Below are 21,266 nucleotides of genomic sequence, written 5' to 3'. Positions count from 1 at the left end.
TCTCTTTTTGTCTCTTTTTGTCTCTCCCTGTCTCTCTCTGTCTCTCTCTTTGTCTCTGTCTGTCTCTGTCTCTCTCAGTCTCTCTGTCTGTCTCTGTCTCTCTCTCTGTCTCTGTCACTCTCTCTGTCTCTTTCTCTGTCTCTCTCTCTGTCTCTGTCACTCTCTCTGTCTCTTTCTCTGTCTCTGTCTCTGTCTCTCTCTCTCTCTCTGTCTCTGTCTGTCTCTGTCTCTCTGTCTCTGTCTCTCTGTCTCTCTTTCTATCTCACTCTTACTCTAATGTTCCAAGAAGTGTGCGCAAATTGCAATTTTTTTTCTTGATTCAAGTAAAAATGTATTCTAAACGTTGTTTCTAAGTGACTAAACGAACAAAGATTTGTATTCTGAGCAAAAAATGGAAATGTAAAATTTATAGTGCTTGTAAAAAATGACGTTATAATGGCATACCATTGGTAAATTGAAATGTGTACTGTCCTGCCATTGGTAATTTAGTCTGTGTATTGGCCGATCATTGGTCATTTGTATTGAATGACGTCATTTTTATAGGCATTATAAACATCCTCTCCAAAATTACAATCACTCCCAATTATGATCAAAATTATTGGTGCTAGTTTGCATGACTCAATCAAGATTTAATAAAAGCCAACAAATTGGTGAACGTGTCTATAAAACTATAATTTTAAGTATAATGTCCCCTTCTTACTTGATTATGATAAATGTGTTTTTTTTTAAACCAAAAAACTATTATTGGTTTGTAAATTATTATTATTTTATTATTGAGATAATTTATCTTTTCTTATGTGACTTTTCAATATAATGCAATGACAATAGACGTATATGAGTATGTTCTAGACCAATCAAGGGCGTAATTTTATACTTAAGCTATAAAATTAAGGAGGGAGAGGACAATGGACTATTAATTATACAATTACATAACATTTTTCTTTCGTTGGCTAAAAAAGTTTAGTAACTTTATTAAATCTTAAATGGTTGGTTCAAAATATCAGTTTCCAAACTAACCTACCAATAATCTTATCGCCTAATGTTTTAATACCCTGAGACGAACGTCCCCACCCTAATTATAGAAAAGCTTGGCTTAAAAAAAATATTGTACATAAAAATGCTCAGAAATTATAATACATGTTACGCAAATTTGAGAAAAAATGTGGACAATTTTATGTTTGACAAAATTAATTAATTTTCTTGCTTAATTGTACAAAATTAATCAAGATGTTTTATTTTGCATTATAATTTTTATAAAACTTTTTTTTAAAATATTTATTTTGATATTTTTTCTATAATTAGGATAGGTGTGTCCGTTCGTAATGGATAGCTCTTAACTTTGTCCTATCTATTTCAAACTTGGCATGGTGAATGTGATTCCTTAGTAGTTAGGTACAATTTAGAATGCGTAGCAAATCTTTAATCGTAAGCAAAATGTCAGTACGTTCATTTAACACATGTTAATTTTTGACAAAAAAATTATGTTATATAATTATCCTATTGATTTTATTTTTGGGATATTGATTCCTAGGACAACAAGTGCATATTTATAAGCATCTCTATAATCAAATCCTAATTATGTAAGTATCTCATATTACTATATTCTGTATTTATGCAATTTTGCAACAAATCTATGTACAGTTTTGTCTAGACTTATAAACTAATGTTCTGCATATTAATATCTGAAACTCTAAGGAGTTGCTTTTCGTTTGTTCCTTGTTTTGGCTGTATACTTCGCTTTTATGGATGTTGTCATCCTTGTTTCTTTTACAATATGTTTACCAAAATACTTTTCTTTATTGTGATTATGTAATGATAGAATTCCCCTAAAAAGAATTATCAAATGTAATCAGGTAAACACGGAAATTTCAACAACTAGTAGTTCTTCAAAACAACCAAATTTTTTACACAGGATTTTTGCTTCGTCGTTTTTTTTCTTGGATGCTAATTTCTATTTGAACAAGGATGACAACATTCATAAAAGCGAAGCTCTGAAACTGTACGACAAACGAACACCGAGTGTCAGAACTGAATAAGCAGAATATAAATGCAAAAGTCGAAACAAATATTTAAAATAAATTTGTTGCAAAACTTTTTAGGGACATGCTTAAGGACAAGTGGACGTACGGAATGAGAATACCGATTATAGAGTCGCTACGCTTCCTGAATTGTACCTTACTGTTATAGGAATCATCAAGCAAAGTGTTCTCAATCGATAGGACATTTTTATCATGTCTAATTTAACGCTAACCGTTACGGACGGACCGACCGAATCTAATTATAAAAAATCTTTTAAATGCTATTAAAAATCAAACAAAAATTATTTTGCTATTCTTCCCAAAAAAAATTACAGGATTGAATGAACGCGTTTGATGACAACGTTAATTATTTTTTTCTCTACCTGGAATTTTAGAAATCTGATATTATGCAGTTTTCGTTGTTTAAAAAGGTTGGTAAATTATCCTTTCCTTTTAGTTGTTTTGTAATTCATAACATCAAACATAAAAATAGAGGAATTCCTTGACAATAAAACCCCTTAAACAAGGATGTAAACATCAATGAGTAGTGAAAAAAAGTAAAATTAATTGTGGAAAAAGTCAGTTACAGAACAGATGTTCAATGTCATAAAATATAAATTGGTTTTTTGTATCATGACCGACAGACAGACGGACCAATTAAACTATATAATAAATGATAATTTATGGGCAATCTACAAAAAAATTCAGTAGCCTATCTTGAACAGACAGAGAAACAAACATTTTCCCTACTCCGTTTCTTACTAATGGACGGACGGAAACTTCGAGTTATAAAGTAGCTTCGATAATAATTTTTTTTCCATCGTAATATGTAACTAAAGAAAAGTACTTTTATTTCAAAAGCCTTAATTGAATCTTCTTATGACCTGCCTCATAAATCGTTTACCTACGTGCTTTTTGACATACGGCGTAATTTATTTGAAAGGAAGAGATGGATTCAAATCTTCTTATTTTATTTTGTTCCAAAGGGGGGGGGGGGGTGTTTGTGCTCGGCTAGGCACTTTGAGGAAATCCGCCGACTCACCTTCTGAAGGTAGAAGCACATCCTGTTAGGCACTTGTGGCCCGGAGTTCCATGTCCGTTGTCCACCAACATTTTTATTACTGGTCCTTCAATTTTTAATTAGTTTTTAAATCTGAAAAGGTGGAATAATAAGAAAGCAATAGCATAACTTTCAAGTATGATAGCGCTTAGGCAATAACATAGCCTAAAGTCATCCAATGATCTATCTACAATGAGGAATTTAATTGATTTCATGGTTAGTGAAATCTTAACGGACAAATTAAAAAGACCTTACTACTTTTTTGATTAAGAGCCTCTAGATGCTAGGGGCCAGCATTTAGTGAAAGCTAAAAAAAAATGAGATTTTATAATTTCAGCAAAAAAATGTCAATTATTGCTGCATTTTTTACCTATATTGTTTCACTTTCTTTCTAATTGAAGTAAAAAGTGTGCGCGTATATTTTAATGTGCCATTTTATGCTTTTTACTTTTCAGTTTTCCTTCATTCATTTGCTATCATGGGAACAAAAATTAACGTGACATTTGTAAACAAGGATGCGAAGCTCTGAAAAGGTAGGACAAACGAACATGAACAATTGAAGAGTGCAAGAACAAAGCAGAATACAAATGTATTAGTCTACACAAAATTGTAAGAAATGTTTTACATAACTGAATGAATAGGACATACAAAATCAGATGAATACAAAAAATTGTTGTCAAAATGTTAAAAATCAGCATGTTTTAAATGGACATACGGAATTTCTGAAAACGATAATAAAGTTGCTCCGCTTCCTAAATCATACCTAATTGTTAAAGTAATCACCAAACAAAATCTACAGGATACTTAAATATATCATGTTTCAATTAAAGAGAAGAGCTAACCGTTCCGGACGGACAGACGAAAGTACGGAAGGATGGATGGACCGATCCTAATTATAGAAAATCTTCGCTTTTAAAATTATAAGTGTGTCTAAAACTATTTTCAGGTAAAAACTGGAAATTTAGCATATGCATAAGAGATGGGGTGGGGGGGAGCACATAATCACACCCCCCCCCCCTGCACGTCCCTCAGCATTGTAATGTATATCTTTATTATATCAGAATATCGTGTGTAAAATAAACAGCATTACAGATTATCAAGCCGACAGACTTACATTTAGGTTTTAAAGGAAAACAATCGAAAATGTTAATAACATCATTTTGTTTTGATATATTTGAATTGTAAAACTATTTTTCTAAATCAAGAGATTTCAGTGTATATTTTCCCCAATAGATTTAAAGCTTTTAAAATCAGCTTTTAGTAGCGCAGCAACTTTATACTTACGGGGTAGTCTTATGTTAATAAGTCAAACAGTACAAGGCAGTGGACAACATCTTTCATGATAATTGGATAGCTAAAAAATCTAATGAAATGTAATAAATTTTGATTTATAAAACATAAGTACAATAAACAAACTTGAAAATATATTTTTAATAAAATTCTACTCTTACTTTAAAACTTTACTTTACTGTTCTATTCCATCCAAATTGTTGTCAGCAAATGTTATTGCTACACTATCTGCTTAACTTTAAAAGAGCTGTGTTGTAGTTGACAGCTAATGTTGTAACAGAGAAAAGTGGTCGACAATATTAAATCTTAATATTTGTATAGCATTCGAATTATACATAAGAAAAAAGGATAAGAGGATGAATACTCACCCCTTTTTCATGGTAAAATACTACTTCCCCATCCCTAAATTTAGAAGCAGACGAAAATCAAAAGCCGCCCAGGGCTTTTTGTAAGTCAATCATAAATAATAATGTGAATAAAAAGAAAAGCGATATTTAGCAAACAGCCGTGGGCGGTCAGAATCAGCTGAATGTTCATTATGAAAAAAATTTCCCCCTTTTTAGAAATAGAAGGATTCATCTTTCATGAATTTTTTAAAATAAAAATAAAATTCTATGTAATTTTTAATTAAAACATTAAAACGAAAATATCTAATCTAATATTCTTGCCCTAAATATGGAAATAGTAAAAAGTAAAAAAATATTTTTTTTTAATAATTTTTAATCCTCCCATTTGAAAAGTAGTGGAATAGCAATAAATTTTAGCACGGCAACACCGCTGAATAGGCCCACTGCCTATTTTCGTCTTCTAGTTGCTTCGATTCCTCTCTTTTATTTTTTTCTCTATGGAATTATAGTATTACAAAAAGACAAGCGGTGACAGAATAATTGTGTCAGCAATTTTGTCACAATAAAATTCTTTAAATATTATAATTAAATCCTGCTGTTGTGTTTTCTATTAAGGATTTGTGATTTAGTTGTAGAATGTCAGACCTGTTTTTCTAACCAATGCTTTCATATTTATGCCTAAGCTGATTATGTCACCCTCCTCCCCCTATTACTTCAGCTCCTATAAGAGCTAAGGGGCTTTACAATTTTGTGCATGTTCCCTGTAAGATGAAGAATTTCTAACTAAAAGTCATATTTTGTATTCATTTATCAATCATCAAAAAAACTGTGATATTACTAGTTAGCAATTTGTTCCGTACAATACTTAAAGGACAAACAATGCAACCTCACAAAAAAGTGAAAATAAGTTGGATATTGTTTGCAAGTGCTCATTACTTGAATGTCAACATATTTACTATTTTTTACCATTACCTAACATGAACAAACTTAGCAAAAATTGTCCCAAGTGAAAACAAGGATGATTATAGACAAAGGAAACAACATAACATAATAAAAAATAGTTAAATGCTTTGAAATAATAACATGTTTTGTTTGTAAAGAAAAGTAAATAATTTGTTTCTTTAATTTTGTGTTAATATTTCTAAATAAAACCAAAGATACTTGATTACTGCAAACAAAGGTATAACAAATGTTTTCTTCATTTTATCTGTTTTTTGAAGCATTAAGATAAAATATTTAAAATACATAATCATAGACGACTAAGTGTGAGGTTAAGGGGGTGCTTACCACCGCTAAAATTTTGAAACCCCTCATTTACCCACCACAAAATGAGTTAAAATACATTTCACTACCCCCTAAGATCTTTGAAACCTTTTATTTTACCCCCCTCAAAATAAAAAGCTTAGTTGTCCTGTTCATAAAAATTTATACAGTTTTTGAATCATTGTTTTTTTTAAATTGATTAATAACTATCTTTTTATTCTTTATGATATTTTTGTCAGAAAATATTTGTGTCAAATCAAGTTATTTTATGAATTTTCTGATTTGATTTAGATTTTTTTTGTCTATCTTGTTCTACTATTATTTTAAAAGGAATTCTCCTTCTTCTTTTTTGCATTTACTAATTACTACTGTAACCTTTACATGACAAATTAAATAGGCTCAATTTATGTTTATAGATAGATGCACATCACTATGGAATATAAATGGCCAAAAATGAAAGTTTAATTTTCTTATTGATAGTTATTCTATATACTAATAGATGAAATAATTACATAAAAAAACATAACTTTAAAAAAAGAATGGATATTTGGCTATTATCAATTAGTCAATCATACTTAACCCTACCCCTCTAAAACAACTTCATCTTAGTTAAACCTATGTTTAAACTGACTTTTAATAGTTTCAGTTTTGTGATAATATACCAGGTGTAAATAACATGCTTTTAATTTTTAATTTAAATTGTTCTGTTTATTTGTATAAAATTGTGTTTTCTAATTTCACCCTGACCTTGCTCATTTAAACTGCAGTTTAAATTTAACAGGAAAAACATTAAGAACTAAAAAAATCTAATACATTTTCTTAATGAATCAAGAATTTAGGGATTAAACTTTGTGCAGTGATGTAATTATCCTATCAAGGTCTGATTATCTTATATTTGGTAATTTGTAAACCATGATAGGTAAGATACATTCAACATTAATTAAACATGTCTCTTCTTTTTTCCTGAAACAAAGTGAAAGTTTTGTTTATCAGTTCTTCATTATAAATAACAATTTGTGTAAAACTTGTAACCTCTTCAACAGAAGGCCTGTCAGTGTAATCATAAACCAAGTTTTTCAAGCATATGCACATGATCGTAAGACGTAAATTCCTCAAAAAGCTCCAAAAAGTTTTTCAGTTTAGATCTAAATGTTGCTCTTTTTTTCCCCATATTAAAAAAAAACAAATTGAAGTAGATCATGTTCAAACTTTTTATAATATAATATATCAAGTATTGCAAATTTGTATAAAAAATGTAGAACAAAATTTGTGTATTGTAAGTATGTAATTCATAGACAATAAAACCTTGAGCCAAATATCTTAGATAGCAATTTGTATATTACCAAAGAAATTTAAACAGGGAAGATGCAATTAGCAAAATTTTTTGATAAATAAAAGAAAACTTTGTGAAATTGATCTAACCCCAATTTTTTAGAACTAATTTAAGGGGTAGATACATGGGGTACAAAGAAAGAAAAGTTATGCCACAATAGGGGGAAATGAATAAATAATTAGAAAAATAAAAATCATTCAAGCGTTACATGTATGATAAAAATACTGACTTGCTTTAAGAGTAACTTTACTACTAAATAGCTAGTTTTTTCCGAATGTAAAAATATACATATTTAGACATTTGAAATAATTCATTTCTGATTGTACTTATACTGTTGTATAATACTTGCAACTGTACCTCTAATCCTTCTCCCCCTAAAATTGAGGGATTCCATTTTCAACCGAAAACTATTAATGGATGTTTATTTATTTTTTTTTATATATTTTTGGGTGGAAATGATTCACCTTTAAAGAAGGTTTTTCAGCCCTTTATAAGTTTAAAACTACTAAAATCCCTTGCATTAAAAAGTCTATTCATATATAAGACTTTAAATTTGATCTGGCAAATTTACTCATACCTATTTTTATTTCAAATTACTTCCGTAAATCTTTTTCAGTGAATCCCTTTACCCCCAAAAACAGAATAGACATTTTCGTTGCACATTTTATTTTATTTTCCTTGCAAGACTAAATATCAATTAAACCGTCCCCTATAAAAAAAGCAAGAAAGGCAACATCCATAAAAGCGAAGCTTACAAAGATTGTTTCCTTTTCTAATAATAAAGAGACAAGAGAATATTATTTCGAAATCTGATCAAGGTTCGTTCATTATATTGACTCTACTTAATACAAATAGAGCATAATATTTTTTATAGAATAATATTCCATGCCCTGTGGTTACCGACAAATGACAAATTTTCTGTCTTTTTCTCTTTTTATTGACATGTAATTGCACAAGGGCGGTTATGTATGTGTCTGCCTTTTATGGGGTTTATAGGAAAGTTAAATAACCTCTAATATTTAGTAAATTTTTAGTCAAGTGAAAAAGTGTTTCGTTTTGTACCATGTATTCTATTGGGTTTAGTCTCTACATGAGTTTTAAGTAGTTTACAATAGCTCATATTGCAGCTCTGTCAGACAAATGAAAATTATAGTCAGGGTCCTATGTACAGCTAGGAAAAGTAAATGCAATCAAAGGATTGGATTGAATTTTTTAAAAGTAAATGACATTAGTCCCCAAAAATTTCCAACCATAAAAGAAATACGCTTAAATAAATACTTCCTTCTTCAAAATGTTCTAATATCAATTCCTTTTTCCTTGCATGTTATAACTAATGTTACATTTGCTCTAAAAGAGACTCAAATATTCTGAGAATTTATCTGCAATTAAAATTTCCCTGCTGCATTGTCAAATAGTTTTTATCTTATTAAAATTATAAAAAAGTAATACACTAATAAATGAAAAAAATGGACCTAATGGTAATTTGTTGGTTATGTAAAAATACAGAATGTTTTTCAGTTCATTAAAATATGGCTAAATATAATTTATCTGTTGAAAACTTTAGGCTTCCTAACATTTACTGTTTCCTATTTAGGACATTTTATTCTTTTCCCTTACATATGCTTCTAAATCATTTTGGCCAATAAATCTAAAGATGGAAGATAGAAAGACTGACTCCCTAGAGTTGTTGGACAACTTTTCTAGAACAAAGATGATAACATCCATAAAAGCAAAGCTTCACCAACTATATGTGAAACAAAGGAACATTAACAAATAATAAGGACATTTTAAGAACTAGCATTATGTTTAATATTCCTAGGAATCCATTTTATAAAAACCAAGGGAATATAATCATAATATATTATAAAATGTAATAAAATACTGTTTTCTGATAATTAAAGAGTTGCTACTTTAAATTGTACCTAATTGTTACTGGAATCGTCATACTAATCCTAAAATGTATTCTATATTTAATTAGAGATAAGAGCTTTCCGTTACTGATGTATGACTTATAGTCTAACATACAGACGGACCGACACTATATAAATAAAAGCTTCGCGTTTAAGAATGCACAAAGTTTATGTATGTTTAATTGAGTGAACAAAATTGACAATACCCAGACCGTGGCAAATATATAATATGTGAACACATATTGAAAAATCCTATTTAGTAAAAAGTTGACTCTGTTTGTATGTTTGGTAAGATCTCGCAAACAGCTTCATAGAATTCTAAAAGAATATCTCAAAAAATAGCTTACGGAAAAGCCAATTTAATTGCAATATAATATTCAGTTTTCTTCAAAACAAACTTTAAAAGAATGTAAGCAAACAAAAAAAGGATATTGATAAGGTTTCGCTATCTGAAAAATTAATAAGGCATCTCGCCAAAAAAACGTTTATCTACCATGGTAAAAATTCTTTGTACGCCAATTCAATGTTCAATTGTTGATGAGCTGAATTAGAATTTCCAAATGTGTACACAGTTTCGACGGTGTTTCCTCATCCTATCTCAATTTCCTCAATCTACTAGATAAAAAATTTCAAACTTCCAAAAAAATCAAAATTTGAATGTATAAACGATTTATTACATTAAAAATTTAAATCTTTTTAAAATTTAGATTTTTTTTGGAAGTTTAAAACTTAGCTTAGCTAGTAGTAAATATTGAGATAAGATGAGGAAACACTGAGGAAACTGTGTACACATTCAGAAATTCAAATTCAGCTCATCCAATTGTTTGCTAAGGGTCAGGGATCTCAATGGATGAAATAGTGGAGGCTAAATTAATGCAACCACCAAATTACAATAAACAAACTTACCCCTTCTTTATTCATTGATGGAAAAGTTTTGACACTTGTAGTTTAAACAAACCCATAAAATTTTGATAAAGGTTTTTAAGCCAACGAATGCGAGAAAGTTTCTAAAACGTTATATAATTTTGATTTGCTTGTTCCTTTGCTTCCTGCTCAGAGCCCAATTTACAGATTCACTTTTTAACATTCCTAGAATTGTCCGAGGAAATTTCAGTCATTTTCCCTCATAAAGTGACAAAAATGCGACCTAAAGTGGACTACGGTTAAAACAACAAAAAAAAATCGCAAGAATTGTACCTTTAAAGAAAACTTCAATTAAAGTCAATACAAAATATGTTTGTGTTTTCTTGGATTTTTTTTAGAAGGATATGATAGATATTGTAAAAATATGTTATTACTTATTACATATCTATCGCATCATATTATAGACGGCTATGATTTTTATTTTATTATTCGTGAAAAAATTCCTCTAATGAGATGCAATATATAATTTTTTAGTATATGCTGAGAACCGGTTCTAATCCAGCGGATATTAATCGGTTAGGAAGCCATACTGGAAATTTTTATTTGGCTATTAAAATTTAATTTGCTGTGCTTTATATGAGAAAGAATGCCTAGAGTTTAAGTACCATAGACAATAAAAAGATTCACTTTAATACTTGTTTTAAAAATATAAAAATTAATTTTATCCGTGGATACTGTATTTGGATAGGTACAATAAAGCAAAGCCCTGTAAAGATATAGCTATCTTGATCTGTATAAATGAATGAATAAAAATAAAACTGGGACAAAAATTAATTTGAAATCCTAACAGACAAGCTGATATATTAATTGAAAATAATTTAGATAAGAACAAGGCCGACATCTAACTTTGTTTCCCTGTCTTTGCAAATTATATAAAAATTATTTAATATATCATATTATAGACAGTTAATTGCGGATTTCAAAAATCTTAGGAGTAATTGGAACCCAAAAGATTAAGACTTTGGTAATTATTTTTTTACTTTATGGAAAATTACCATTAAAACCAAACAATACATTTGTTTTCTTCACGGTACAAAACCTTTTTATTTTTCCAGTGGAAGTTTACAGGAATGTTTATTACACTTGTGCTTAAAGTTTTATAGTAACGTTTTTTTTATTCGTTGGATATACAACTTTAAGGACTGTAATCAATTTTTAATAGGTTGGTTTATTTAGTTGAGTGTCCAAACATTTCAACCTTCAATTATAATCCATAGAAGAGATAATATTTTGTAATATCATTGGGGATGTAAATTAATTTATCGCTTTATCTCTTATCCCTTTAGTTCCCTCGAAAGTTTATCATTATGTAACGTGTTGGAAAGTTAATTATAGAGTTGCTACACTTGTAATAAAGCACAATTTTCCTACAGTATTGATGTAGCAAAAACAGGAATTTAAATATAATTAAGTCATATATAAAAAAATGTGTGCTCTAATTCCCAGGGATCTGAAGGGATAAGACAATGGCTGATAAATTGATGTACATCCCTAATGATGATACACAAAATCACAACTTCCGTAGATTTAAATTAGTAGCTGAAACGTTTGAACACACAACATTATGAATCAACCAACCAAAATTCGATGAAATCTCCAAAGTCAGCTAAAAAGTAAACGTTATTATATAACTTTGGGGACTAGTGTAATAAACAGCCAATTGTCCCCTCTCTTTATGTCTAATTCCCCTAAACCAAAGTTGAACATTGTCCCCCTATCCTTTTTTTTTTCCAACCTAATAAGGTTTCCTACACTTGCAGGTATCTTTACTTAACCCAACATAACCATATATTTATTTTTTAGAAATGTTTTTTTTGTGGTTCACTTTCAGTTTAAGGGAAATTGCCGCATGACTTAAATGTAGGACAGACGATATGCCATACTTTCAGATACTTTCATATTATTGCACGATGATTTAAAATTGGCCAAAACATCAAAATAAGTGACAACTCATAAGTGACAAAGTCTAAAAAAAACAGTATTTCTATAATATTCATTATTCTATTTCGTTAATAAATTGATAATTGCTTCTGGAATCCTAAATAAAACAGTCTATCCTTAATAGCAGCTAAGATATACAAATAACGATTAGAGAAGATATTATTGTTCATTGGTCAGAAGTATCTTCACCTAAAACTTTAGCTGTTCATGGTGTATCCTGAAAGAAACTAGCTGCTTCGCCCCTGGCCTCTAGGGAAGGGCACAGACGTCAGAAAAGTAACCTACAACCAACTTAAGACATTTATAAAGATTCCCTGAAAAGGTAACCCATTCGGAGATCAATAGCTTCTGCCAAAAATAATCTTGCTTCTTTATATTATTTCGTAGTTTCAGAAATTAAAATGTTGGAGGATTTTTTTTTAACAAATATTTTTTTTTCTAGAACAGTGTTAAAATACCTATATAGTATGAAATTGTTGCCTAATTAAGGCAAATATTCTTTATTTCATTAGACTGAGCTTTTAGTTTTTGAGGAATGTTAGTTTTAAATATTTGCGGAAACTTGACTTTAGAAAAGCGTGTGATATACAAAATTTACCTTTTTATTTTAGTCAATTTGACTTAATCAAAGCTTTTGATGTTTAAAAAAAATATAGAATTTTAATATTTTTTTTATATTTCAATACGAATGTTAAAAGATAATAAATAATTTAAACCTTAAAGTAAAAATGAAACTAAATTAAGTTTTACAAGCTTAGAAATAAAATTTTCAGGGAAGTTTTATTTTTTGTCCTAATCATAATTTAGGAAAGGGTTTAGGTCAACCTTATTTTTCTTTCTTTCTTGAAAGTCATATATTACTTCCAAAATCTCGCTAAATTTAAGCCACACCCTAATAAATGCAGCTTTTTCGGCGCCTGTAGTAAAAAAGGAACATTTATATCATTGAATGATGTTAATTTACAGCGTCATTTAGTTTCAAGGCATTCTATATTTAATTTGTAACACAAATTTGCGGACAATTTTATTCTATTTTAGGTTAAGCCTATTAAAGATATGCAGAATAAATGTTTTACTGCTTAAATGAACTTCAGACATCATTTTTAGTCAAAAAACTTTAAATAAGGTAATAGAAATAAGTTATCATTTGGACAAAATATATTATTTTTTGCATCTTAGTTTACAACACTTTGCTTTAATTGTAACTTCTACATTTTTTCCTTTGGTTTAATATCCTTTACTAGAACCTAAACCCCTAGAAGCCTCTAGGGGCTCTTCAGTTAGAAGGGTGAAGGTAGTCCTCCATACATTTTCAATTTAGAAACTTTTTGGGGGGGAGGGGGGAATCATCCTCATAAATAGTTGAAAACCTTCCATGAACCCAAAAGAAGCTTAACTGTAAAGGAGAACCTTATCAGTTCAGCGTTTAGCGATTTCCTTTTATTTTATTTTTATTTTTTTTATAGGATATATTTATCTAAAGGCGTGTAAAGGCCTTTGTTCAAAACCATTTAATAAAACCAGGTCTGTCTACGAACAAACAACCATGGAACGAGTGAAATATACTTTTTCCAGACGGCTTTATTCATACTAAACCCCTGTTTAATATATGAACTTTTCTTCTTTAAAAATCTTGTTTGAAAAGTTTAAGTTACAAATAACAAATCACTTATATTATTGTGTTGACCCACGGCTAGTAATTTAGGTACTAAACTATGCACTGTGTTTACTACGAATTTAAGTATACGCCTATTAGTAGTTTTTTTTAGGTGTTTCCAGAATTCAGTTAATTTCGATTTTAGCAGAGAATTAAAAAAGTGAAAACTGCTTAAGAATGACAATTTAAGACCAGAGTTTTTCAAAAGTACCAAAAAAATCCCAAACAGAGCGACGGACAAAGTGAGTTACAGAGTAGGTGCTCATTGTTCAGATGAATCCTTACACTCAAAAACAATTGTCAATCATTTTAAAGAGGCAAGTTTTTAAATAAAAAGATTGCCATTCTTAAAATACTGTTTTGTAGGGCCACCGTTTATCTGAAGCTTTCACTATTAACGAGGATGTAATTATGTTTGTGCGTGTGTAGCTACCCGTAAGCGGTCATTTTATACGTTTACGCACTTAGTTTGGGGGGAAAGAGTGGAAGGGAGGTTGTAGTAAATTGGGGGGAAAATTGGGTTGTTCCTCAATGTAAATGAATATTTCTTAATCTAAAAATAATTTTTTATTATTTATAAACGTTCGAACTGTCAAAATAAGTTTGATACTAGGCGACGTAATTTATTTTCTTATTTTAATTTAGCTGTCATAATCTGTTGAATTTAATTTCTAAATTTAATCTAGGTGTCGGGAGCCGTTAAATTTTATAAACCAAATTTGCTAAATTATTTGAACAACATCTAAATTTTGAATAAGTGAAGGTGGGAATTTTTAAAAAACATTGTTTACTCTAAAGTAACATTTTTTAAATCATGAAAAATAATTAATTTCATGCATTATTTTGTCTTAAGAAAAAATAAAATTTGTAATGCAAAGCTTCCCTGATCAGTAAATGTCTATTGCTAATAGTATTTTTGATGACTTAATGAACAGACATATACAAAACAAAACCCCACTTCAACAAACCCACAAGATAGAAAATTCGTGAATCTATGGAATGAGTAACTTTAAAGGTTACTCACTATAGCATGTGATATCGGGTCATATGGTAATTTATTTCATCAGAATCAATACATAAATTTTAATTTCTTGATATTAGCAATAAAACTGTTTTGAAGGAACACAGTAAAAGTGTCGGACTGATTATGACGTAAAAAAATAGCCAATGAGAGGCCACTATAAATTTTACCATTGGTCAATAATGGCCTCTTTTTGGCTGATTTTTTTTACGTCATAATCAGTCCGACACTTTTATTGTGTTCTATTTTATTTCATCAGAATCAATACATAAATTTTAATTTTTTGACATTAGTAACAAAACTGTTTTGAAGCACGGCTTATATCTAATCATAGCATGTCAGTAGTAGTACGTCCATCCATCAGAGTAACAATTACGTAAAATTACTGTAATATTCTTAAACTTTAAAAATATATTTCCAAAAAAGGAAAAGAAGAGTCTTTTAAATATTACCTCAAAATACTTAACTATCGTAGAGACAAATTGACAAAATTTTAGCCATACTCTAATTATCAAGTACCTACATTACTAAAATTGAAAAATAATCTTCGATTTTTTTGAAAAAATGAATTATAATTGATACCTTGATGTCAAATATGAAAAGATGTATTGACTCGTTTTATTACAACTCATATATCATTCAGTTTTTAAAACAAGGATGATAACATTCATGAGTAGCAAAGCACTAAAAAATCATGGAAGAACAAAGAGACAAAATAAATTATGGAGACTATGTTCAGTTGATAAATGTCCTATAAACCTTTCTTATATATCAACATCAATAAAAGCGAAGCACTGAAACGATAGGACAAACGGACATTAACACTTGTATAGTGTCAGAACTGAATAATCAGAATATAAATGTATGAGAGTCGAAGCAAAATTGTAAGTAAATTTGTTGAAAAATTGCTTTATACAGGATAATGTTTATGGCCATACTTACATACATATGGACTTGAGTATAGAGTTGCTTCGCTTGTAACATTATACTTTGTTGTCCCAGGAATCAATATACCAAAAATCAAATCAATCGGATGATTAGATCACATAAAAATTTTTTGTTAAAATGGACGTACGGAAATTTTGGTAATGATTATAGAGTTGCTACGCTGTCTAAATCGTACCTAACTACTAAAGGAATCACCATGCAAAATTTGAAATCGATAGAACAATTTTTACATGCCTAAATTAACGAAAAAAGCTATCCGTTACGGACGGACTGACCGACCCTAATTATAGAAAAGCTTCGCTTTTAAAAATATTTTCAATGTCCCTTAAGCATGACCGACAGACAAAGTAAATTATACACTTGATGGTCATTGATGAAGGAAATCTTCACCAAAAATTTCACCTGTCTATCTTCAATAGCAGCCGAGAAAATCACATTTTCCCCATAGCGTTACGGATGGACAGACAAAGCGAATTATAGAAAAGCTTCGCTTCTAAAAAAACTTACATACTTGCATACCAAAACAAAGTTTAGCAAAGGGATTAACTTTTCGTTGCATAGTATTTTCTTTATAACTCTCTTTGTCTGCCAGTCATATGAGGCAATGAAAACAGTTAATTTTATATTTTTTTTAAGTAACTAAAAACCTCAGCGACTGCGGTTAATTCAGCGACTGGTACGACATACAAAATGCGTAACTGGTTTGCGAGGAGCTAAACGCTGAATATTACATATTTACACGCATTATGAGGTGCTAAAAGACACACGGAAATGTAGGAAAAGTCAAGAAATGTCTTTTTAACACTTTTTCAATCAATTTGAGTGGATTTTTTTTACGGCGGGTGTCTCGAGTTTTACTACGATGTGCTTAAATGGATGTACATTTTTGTCACATATTTGATGTATTTTTTTTTATGCAATAAAGAATAATTATTAGTCTATTTCAATTTTTAAACATTTACTACGATTGGCAATATCCTATTATATATAGATGTAAGGTTTTTTTTCTTTAGCATAAGATTTCGATTGCAAATGAGTTTATAGAAGCTTCCTATAGGTTCCTGGTTGGTTTCAGGCTATTTCTCAACTTTCTTAACTACTTCGAATACATTTGTGCTAAATGTTTAAAGCACTTTTAAACATTATTATCCTTGTATCCATTTTTTGCACTTGGAAACTTATAGTTTGTTCGCAAATTTCCAAATAATGTACTAAAGCTGAAGCAATTAATCAGCCGCACGTTTTTGACAATGGCTCATTACTTTCAATTTCTTTTAAATAATTATTATTTTTTTAAAACTGTTGTTTACATAAGCTTGGATGTTTTTGTTTATTAGTGAGAAAAAAAGTTTGCACTTTTGTACCCTGTTTAGTGCCCTGTTAATATTCACCCCCCCTTCACGTATTTTTAAAAAAATTGAAAATAAGGGGTAGGGTGTTTTTCTTTTGTTTCTTTATTACTTTAGTTCTGGTTAGGTTAGGGATATATTGGGTACTAAGAAGCCACGCAGGGTTAGGCCTTCCGAAAATGTTAGAAAAAAACTAACCCCCCTTATTATTAATTTATTTCAAATAAGAGGGTGGTTGTCATTGTTCAATATGCACTAAAATGTTGAAAAATGTCAACTTAATTGACTTTTTGGAAGCTGATTTCTTAAGCATTGTTTAGCGGCTGCTGGTAATCGATTTGTTGGCAGCTTTCACAAAACAGGCCGTGAGGTTGTGGATATGACTGTGTATCTGTTGCTGGAGGGTAAAATTTTAATTTTTTCGTCTTATTTTTTTATTTTATTCCTAAAAAAGTTTGTGCTCTGGTTACACTAAAACAACTCTTTTACATTTTTGACATATTGTCACTCATTTTGTTTAGTTTACTGTAACAAGATAGATTGTTGAATAATTGTTACATATTTCTAAATACTAAAATTTTTGTAAGTAAAATAATATATTTCATATTCATATTAGAAACCTATTAATAATCGATGGATTAGAACCAGTTCTCTGACATACTGAAAAATAAGGTATAGCATCGAATTACAGATAATTTTTTACAATTATTAAAATGAAAATTATAAAATTAATACCAGTTTGTTAGGCTGGACCTTCGACCCCTATTCTTAATTATCAATTTTACTAGGGTGTAACTTGTTACTTTTACTATAGGTAATACCTCTAATATCAGAACAAAAATCTGGTCTATTTTTACTATACTATGTTAAAAATGATTTATTGTCAGTTTGACATTATTTAAGCAGTTGACAAATTTTTCAGGCTTTTTTTATTACAATTTTCAGGTATCTTTAACTTCCATTTTTTGTCTATAGTTCTTTATAATAAGTTACCTATGTAGTGAAAACTATCATTCTACTCCGGGTTTAAAGTCTTAAAACGCACACCTTTATGGAATTTTACAAAAACTACTATTCCCTATATTAAAGACAAATATTTTCATTATAAGTATATTATAAAAAAAATTTTTAAAATAAAGTTGTTACTCCATCAGCATTGTAATAAAAATAATAGCCTAAAACCAAACCAAGACTTCCTTTTTTTTATAAAAGGATAATTTATATAAAAAAAGCTATCCGTCGCTGAAATATTGTTCAACAGACATGATATATTATTGAGAAGCTTTGCTTTTAGAAAAAATGTTTAATTGACAAAAATTAAGATAACGGGAATTTCCGGGAAAATGGAAAATTTAGTAATCAAGTTCATAGGAAAAAGAAACAGAGATAGATATTCGGAAAAACGGACGGACAGACACAAACACTCTAAAGTAGCTTCGCTGCCTAAAATAGATATGTACTTTTTAGTACTATGGGTTTCGTTACTATTTGGTTTTGGTAGAAGTTACATACCTTCTCCAAGTTTAATCATTAAAAGGTTTAAAAACATGTTTTGAAACCTTCCCTAACCATATAGCCCAAAACCTGCTTGACACATACAGAATTCATTAAAATCTAACAGATTAAATACAAAGTTTATCTAAAACTTATTAGACCTTAGTGTTTTTATATAGATCTTAGTGGACACACATTAATTAGCTAATTTATTCTATGATATAAAATACTTGGATATATTTACAGGAGAAAATTTGCCTTCAAATCAGGTTGCTACAATGGTCCTATTTTATTGGTCAATAGGAGGGGAGTGGATGGGGTAAAGGGTAAGATTATCTTAGTCAGCTGCGAGCATCACTTTATTAGAGAACATAAAAATATGGTGGAAAATCGATGAATAAACACAACTCTGCAAAATATCCACTTATGAACGTAAACGTCCTTGTTTATCACAAAAAGCTTATCTGTCCTCGAGTTTTGGATGTCAATAGCCTAGTAAAAAGTTGTTCGCAACTTAAAGTGAGAAATACGTTCGTAAACCTGAAAATATTTGCCTTAGTGTTTCTGCAATTTTAATAAAATAAAAAGAAAAAAGATTTAGGCGGTTTCCCTTACATTGCACCTGGAAAACGAACGAACTTTTAATCCTTATTTTAGGTTAGGTTAGGTTAGAAATGCCCGGCAGTGTTAAACCCTTTAGGGCAATCTTTTTTCAACTTTATTTATTCAGAATATTGTTGGAATACGTAGCCTGAGGATAACCTATGAGGATGGGATACACAACACAATGAGATATCTGAACCAAACCCTGCCTAACAGCTGTGCATGATGCATTGGCCACACGCTCTTTAGACTACCAACCCGTTGATTACACGACCTTTGTCTGAGGTGCTAAGTACATGTATATAGTAATAAATTGCGACTGTTTTGGGCAAGGAAAACCCTCTATTCTAAATACTTTTGTTGTGCACCTTACATAGCAGCAGTAGGAACCAGTTTTAACATCGTTGGTTTTTACACGGTGTTGGGCTGAGATTCGAACCTATCACCTTTCATACAACGAGCGAATGCGCTGCATGTTACGCGGGTTTGTTGCAATACTTATGGAGAAAATTTTTTTTTTTTCTATTTTATTGGTAAATAATTTCTTTAAGTAACCTATTTATTTTTTTAGCGTGAATGTTTGAACATCAAAGCATAAATTTGTTTATGAGAAATGTATAAAGGTATTTATGAAAGGTTATTCACATGCACAATTAAGTAATTTTACAAATTGTAACAGGGATGACAACATCAATAAAAGTGAAGTCAACATATAAAATTGATAAAGTATATATTTCCAGGAAGGTAGGGGGGAATTGGCTATTTATTACACTAGTCCCCAAAGTTTTATAATAACGTTTTCTTAATCGTTCTTTAACAACATTGGGGACTTTCATTGAGTTTTGATTAGTTGTTTCACTAAGTTGAGTGTCCACACGTTTAAACCACTAATTGTAATATAGAGAAGGAGTAATTTTAAGATTTTAGATGTACATCATTTTATCGGCCATTGTGTTATCTCTTCAAATTCCTGATTTATTTCTGTTAGAGATGACGAAAATTTGGTGCAAGCTGATTCTTAAAAATATCATATATTACTATTCTTTAACTCTTAAAGACACACAATCATACCTATTTAGTAGCGTTGCTTAAAAAATTCCACGTGGCTAAAAAATGCTGAAATATTTTTGCTAGATGTAATGTCAAAATGTGATGAAATAACTTTGAAAGTAACACATCCTTGAGATAACAAGGATAGTTATTTTCATGCCTAGCACAATCCTGACAAGTTGTCGTTAGAAAATAAACTGATGGAGTAAAGTTTTGACGGACATACAGATTCTAGTTAAGAGTAGCTGCGCTATAAATTATAGGGATCGTATATTTCTATCAATTTTGGTTTGTAGTAACTTATTCTATTAAAAAAATATAAAAATCTTGTACCTAAGCACTTTTTAAAGAAGTTTGATCCTTTTGATTGTAATTTTTATGTAACAATTAATTTATGCTATACTCAGTTTTAACCTTAATATCTTAATATTGTTTTCATATCTTTTATTCTTAATGTACTTAAATATAAATATTACACAATGTTTTATAAATAAAATAAATTTAGAATAAAGAAAAATTGTGCTGTGTACCTATTATCCTTAGGAAGATATATACAATTTTTTTTTATTGATTTGTTAATTTTATGATAAAGTAATTCCCTTAGAGCGGGGGTTTGTCCCATAAAATCCTACCAATTCGTTTAACTTTTTTTTTAAATAGGGGGGGGGGGGGAGAGTTGTGTACTCTTCAATGCAAACAGTAAATAAAATTTTTGAAAGCAGCTTATAGTGCCAGTATAAAGTTTACCATTGGTTAATTAAAATATATACTGACCTATCATTGGTCATTTGTATTGTATGACGTCATTTTTTATAGGCACTCACTATAAGCTGATTCAATCTTTAAACTGTTTTAGATATCTTAAGTGTGTTTAGACCTAATGAATCTGCCTTGCAATAGGAAAAATAAAAAGTACATAATATTAAGCATATTGTGTAACAATTTTTCCAGAAAAAATCTTTTGTTTTAATTGTTTCCTTTATCAGTAAGATCTAACCTAAAAAGGTGAGATAAACGAATATCTTTCAGTTCGTTAGGCAGTATTTCTTTTTTGTAAT

General features: G+C 29.7%; 1 protein-coding gene across 2 annotated transcripts in view; it reads right to left on the bottom strand.

The window, feature by feature from the left end:
- LOC145328952 (uncharacterized) overlaps nt 1-3,173 on the bottom strand; it is a 29,704-nt gene extending 26,531 nt beyond the window's left edge. For both annotated transcript variants that reach the window (XM_080172925.1, XM_080172926.1), the window contains exon 1: nt 3,061-3,173. In XM_080172925.1, coding sequence (XP_080029051.1) covers nt 3,061-3,131 — 71 coding nt within the window. In that variant the 5' untranslated portion in view covers nt 3,132-3,173. The remainder of the gene's footprint in view (nt 1-3,060) is intronic.
- Nucleotides 3,174-21,266: the final 18,093 nt, after the last annotated feature.

This window comes from Acartia tonsa, chromosome 9 (assembly GCF_053477335.1).
Source record: "Acartia tonsa isolate MP-2025a chromosome 9, ASM5347733v1, whole genome shotgun sequence".
NCBI lineage: Eukaryota > Metazoa > Arthropoda > Copepoda > Calanoida > Acartiidae > Acartia > Acartia tonsa.
The sequence above is the reverse complement of the archived record's forward strand: the minus strand, read 5'-3'. Positions and strand labels throughout refer to the sequence as shown.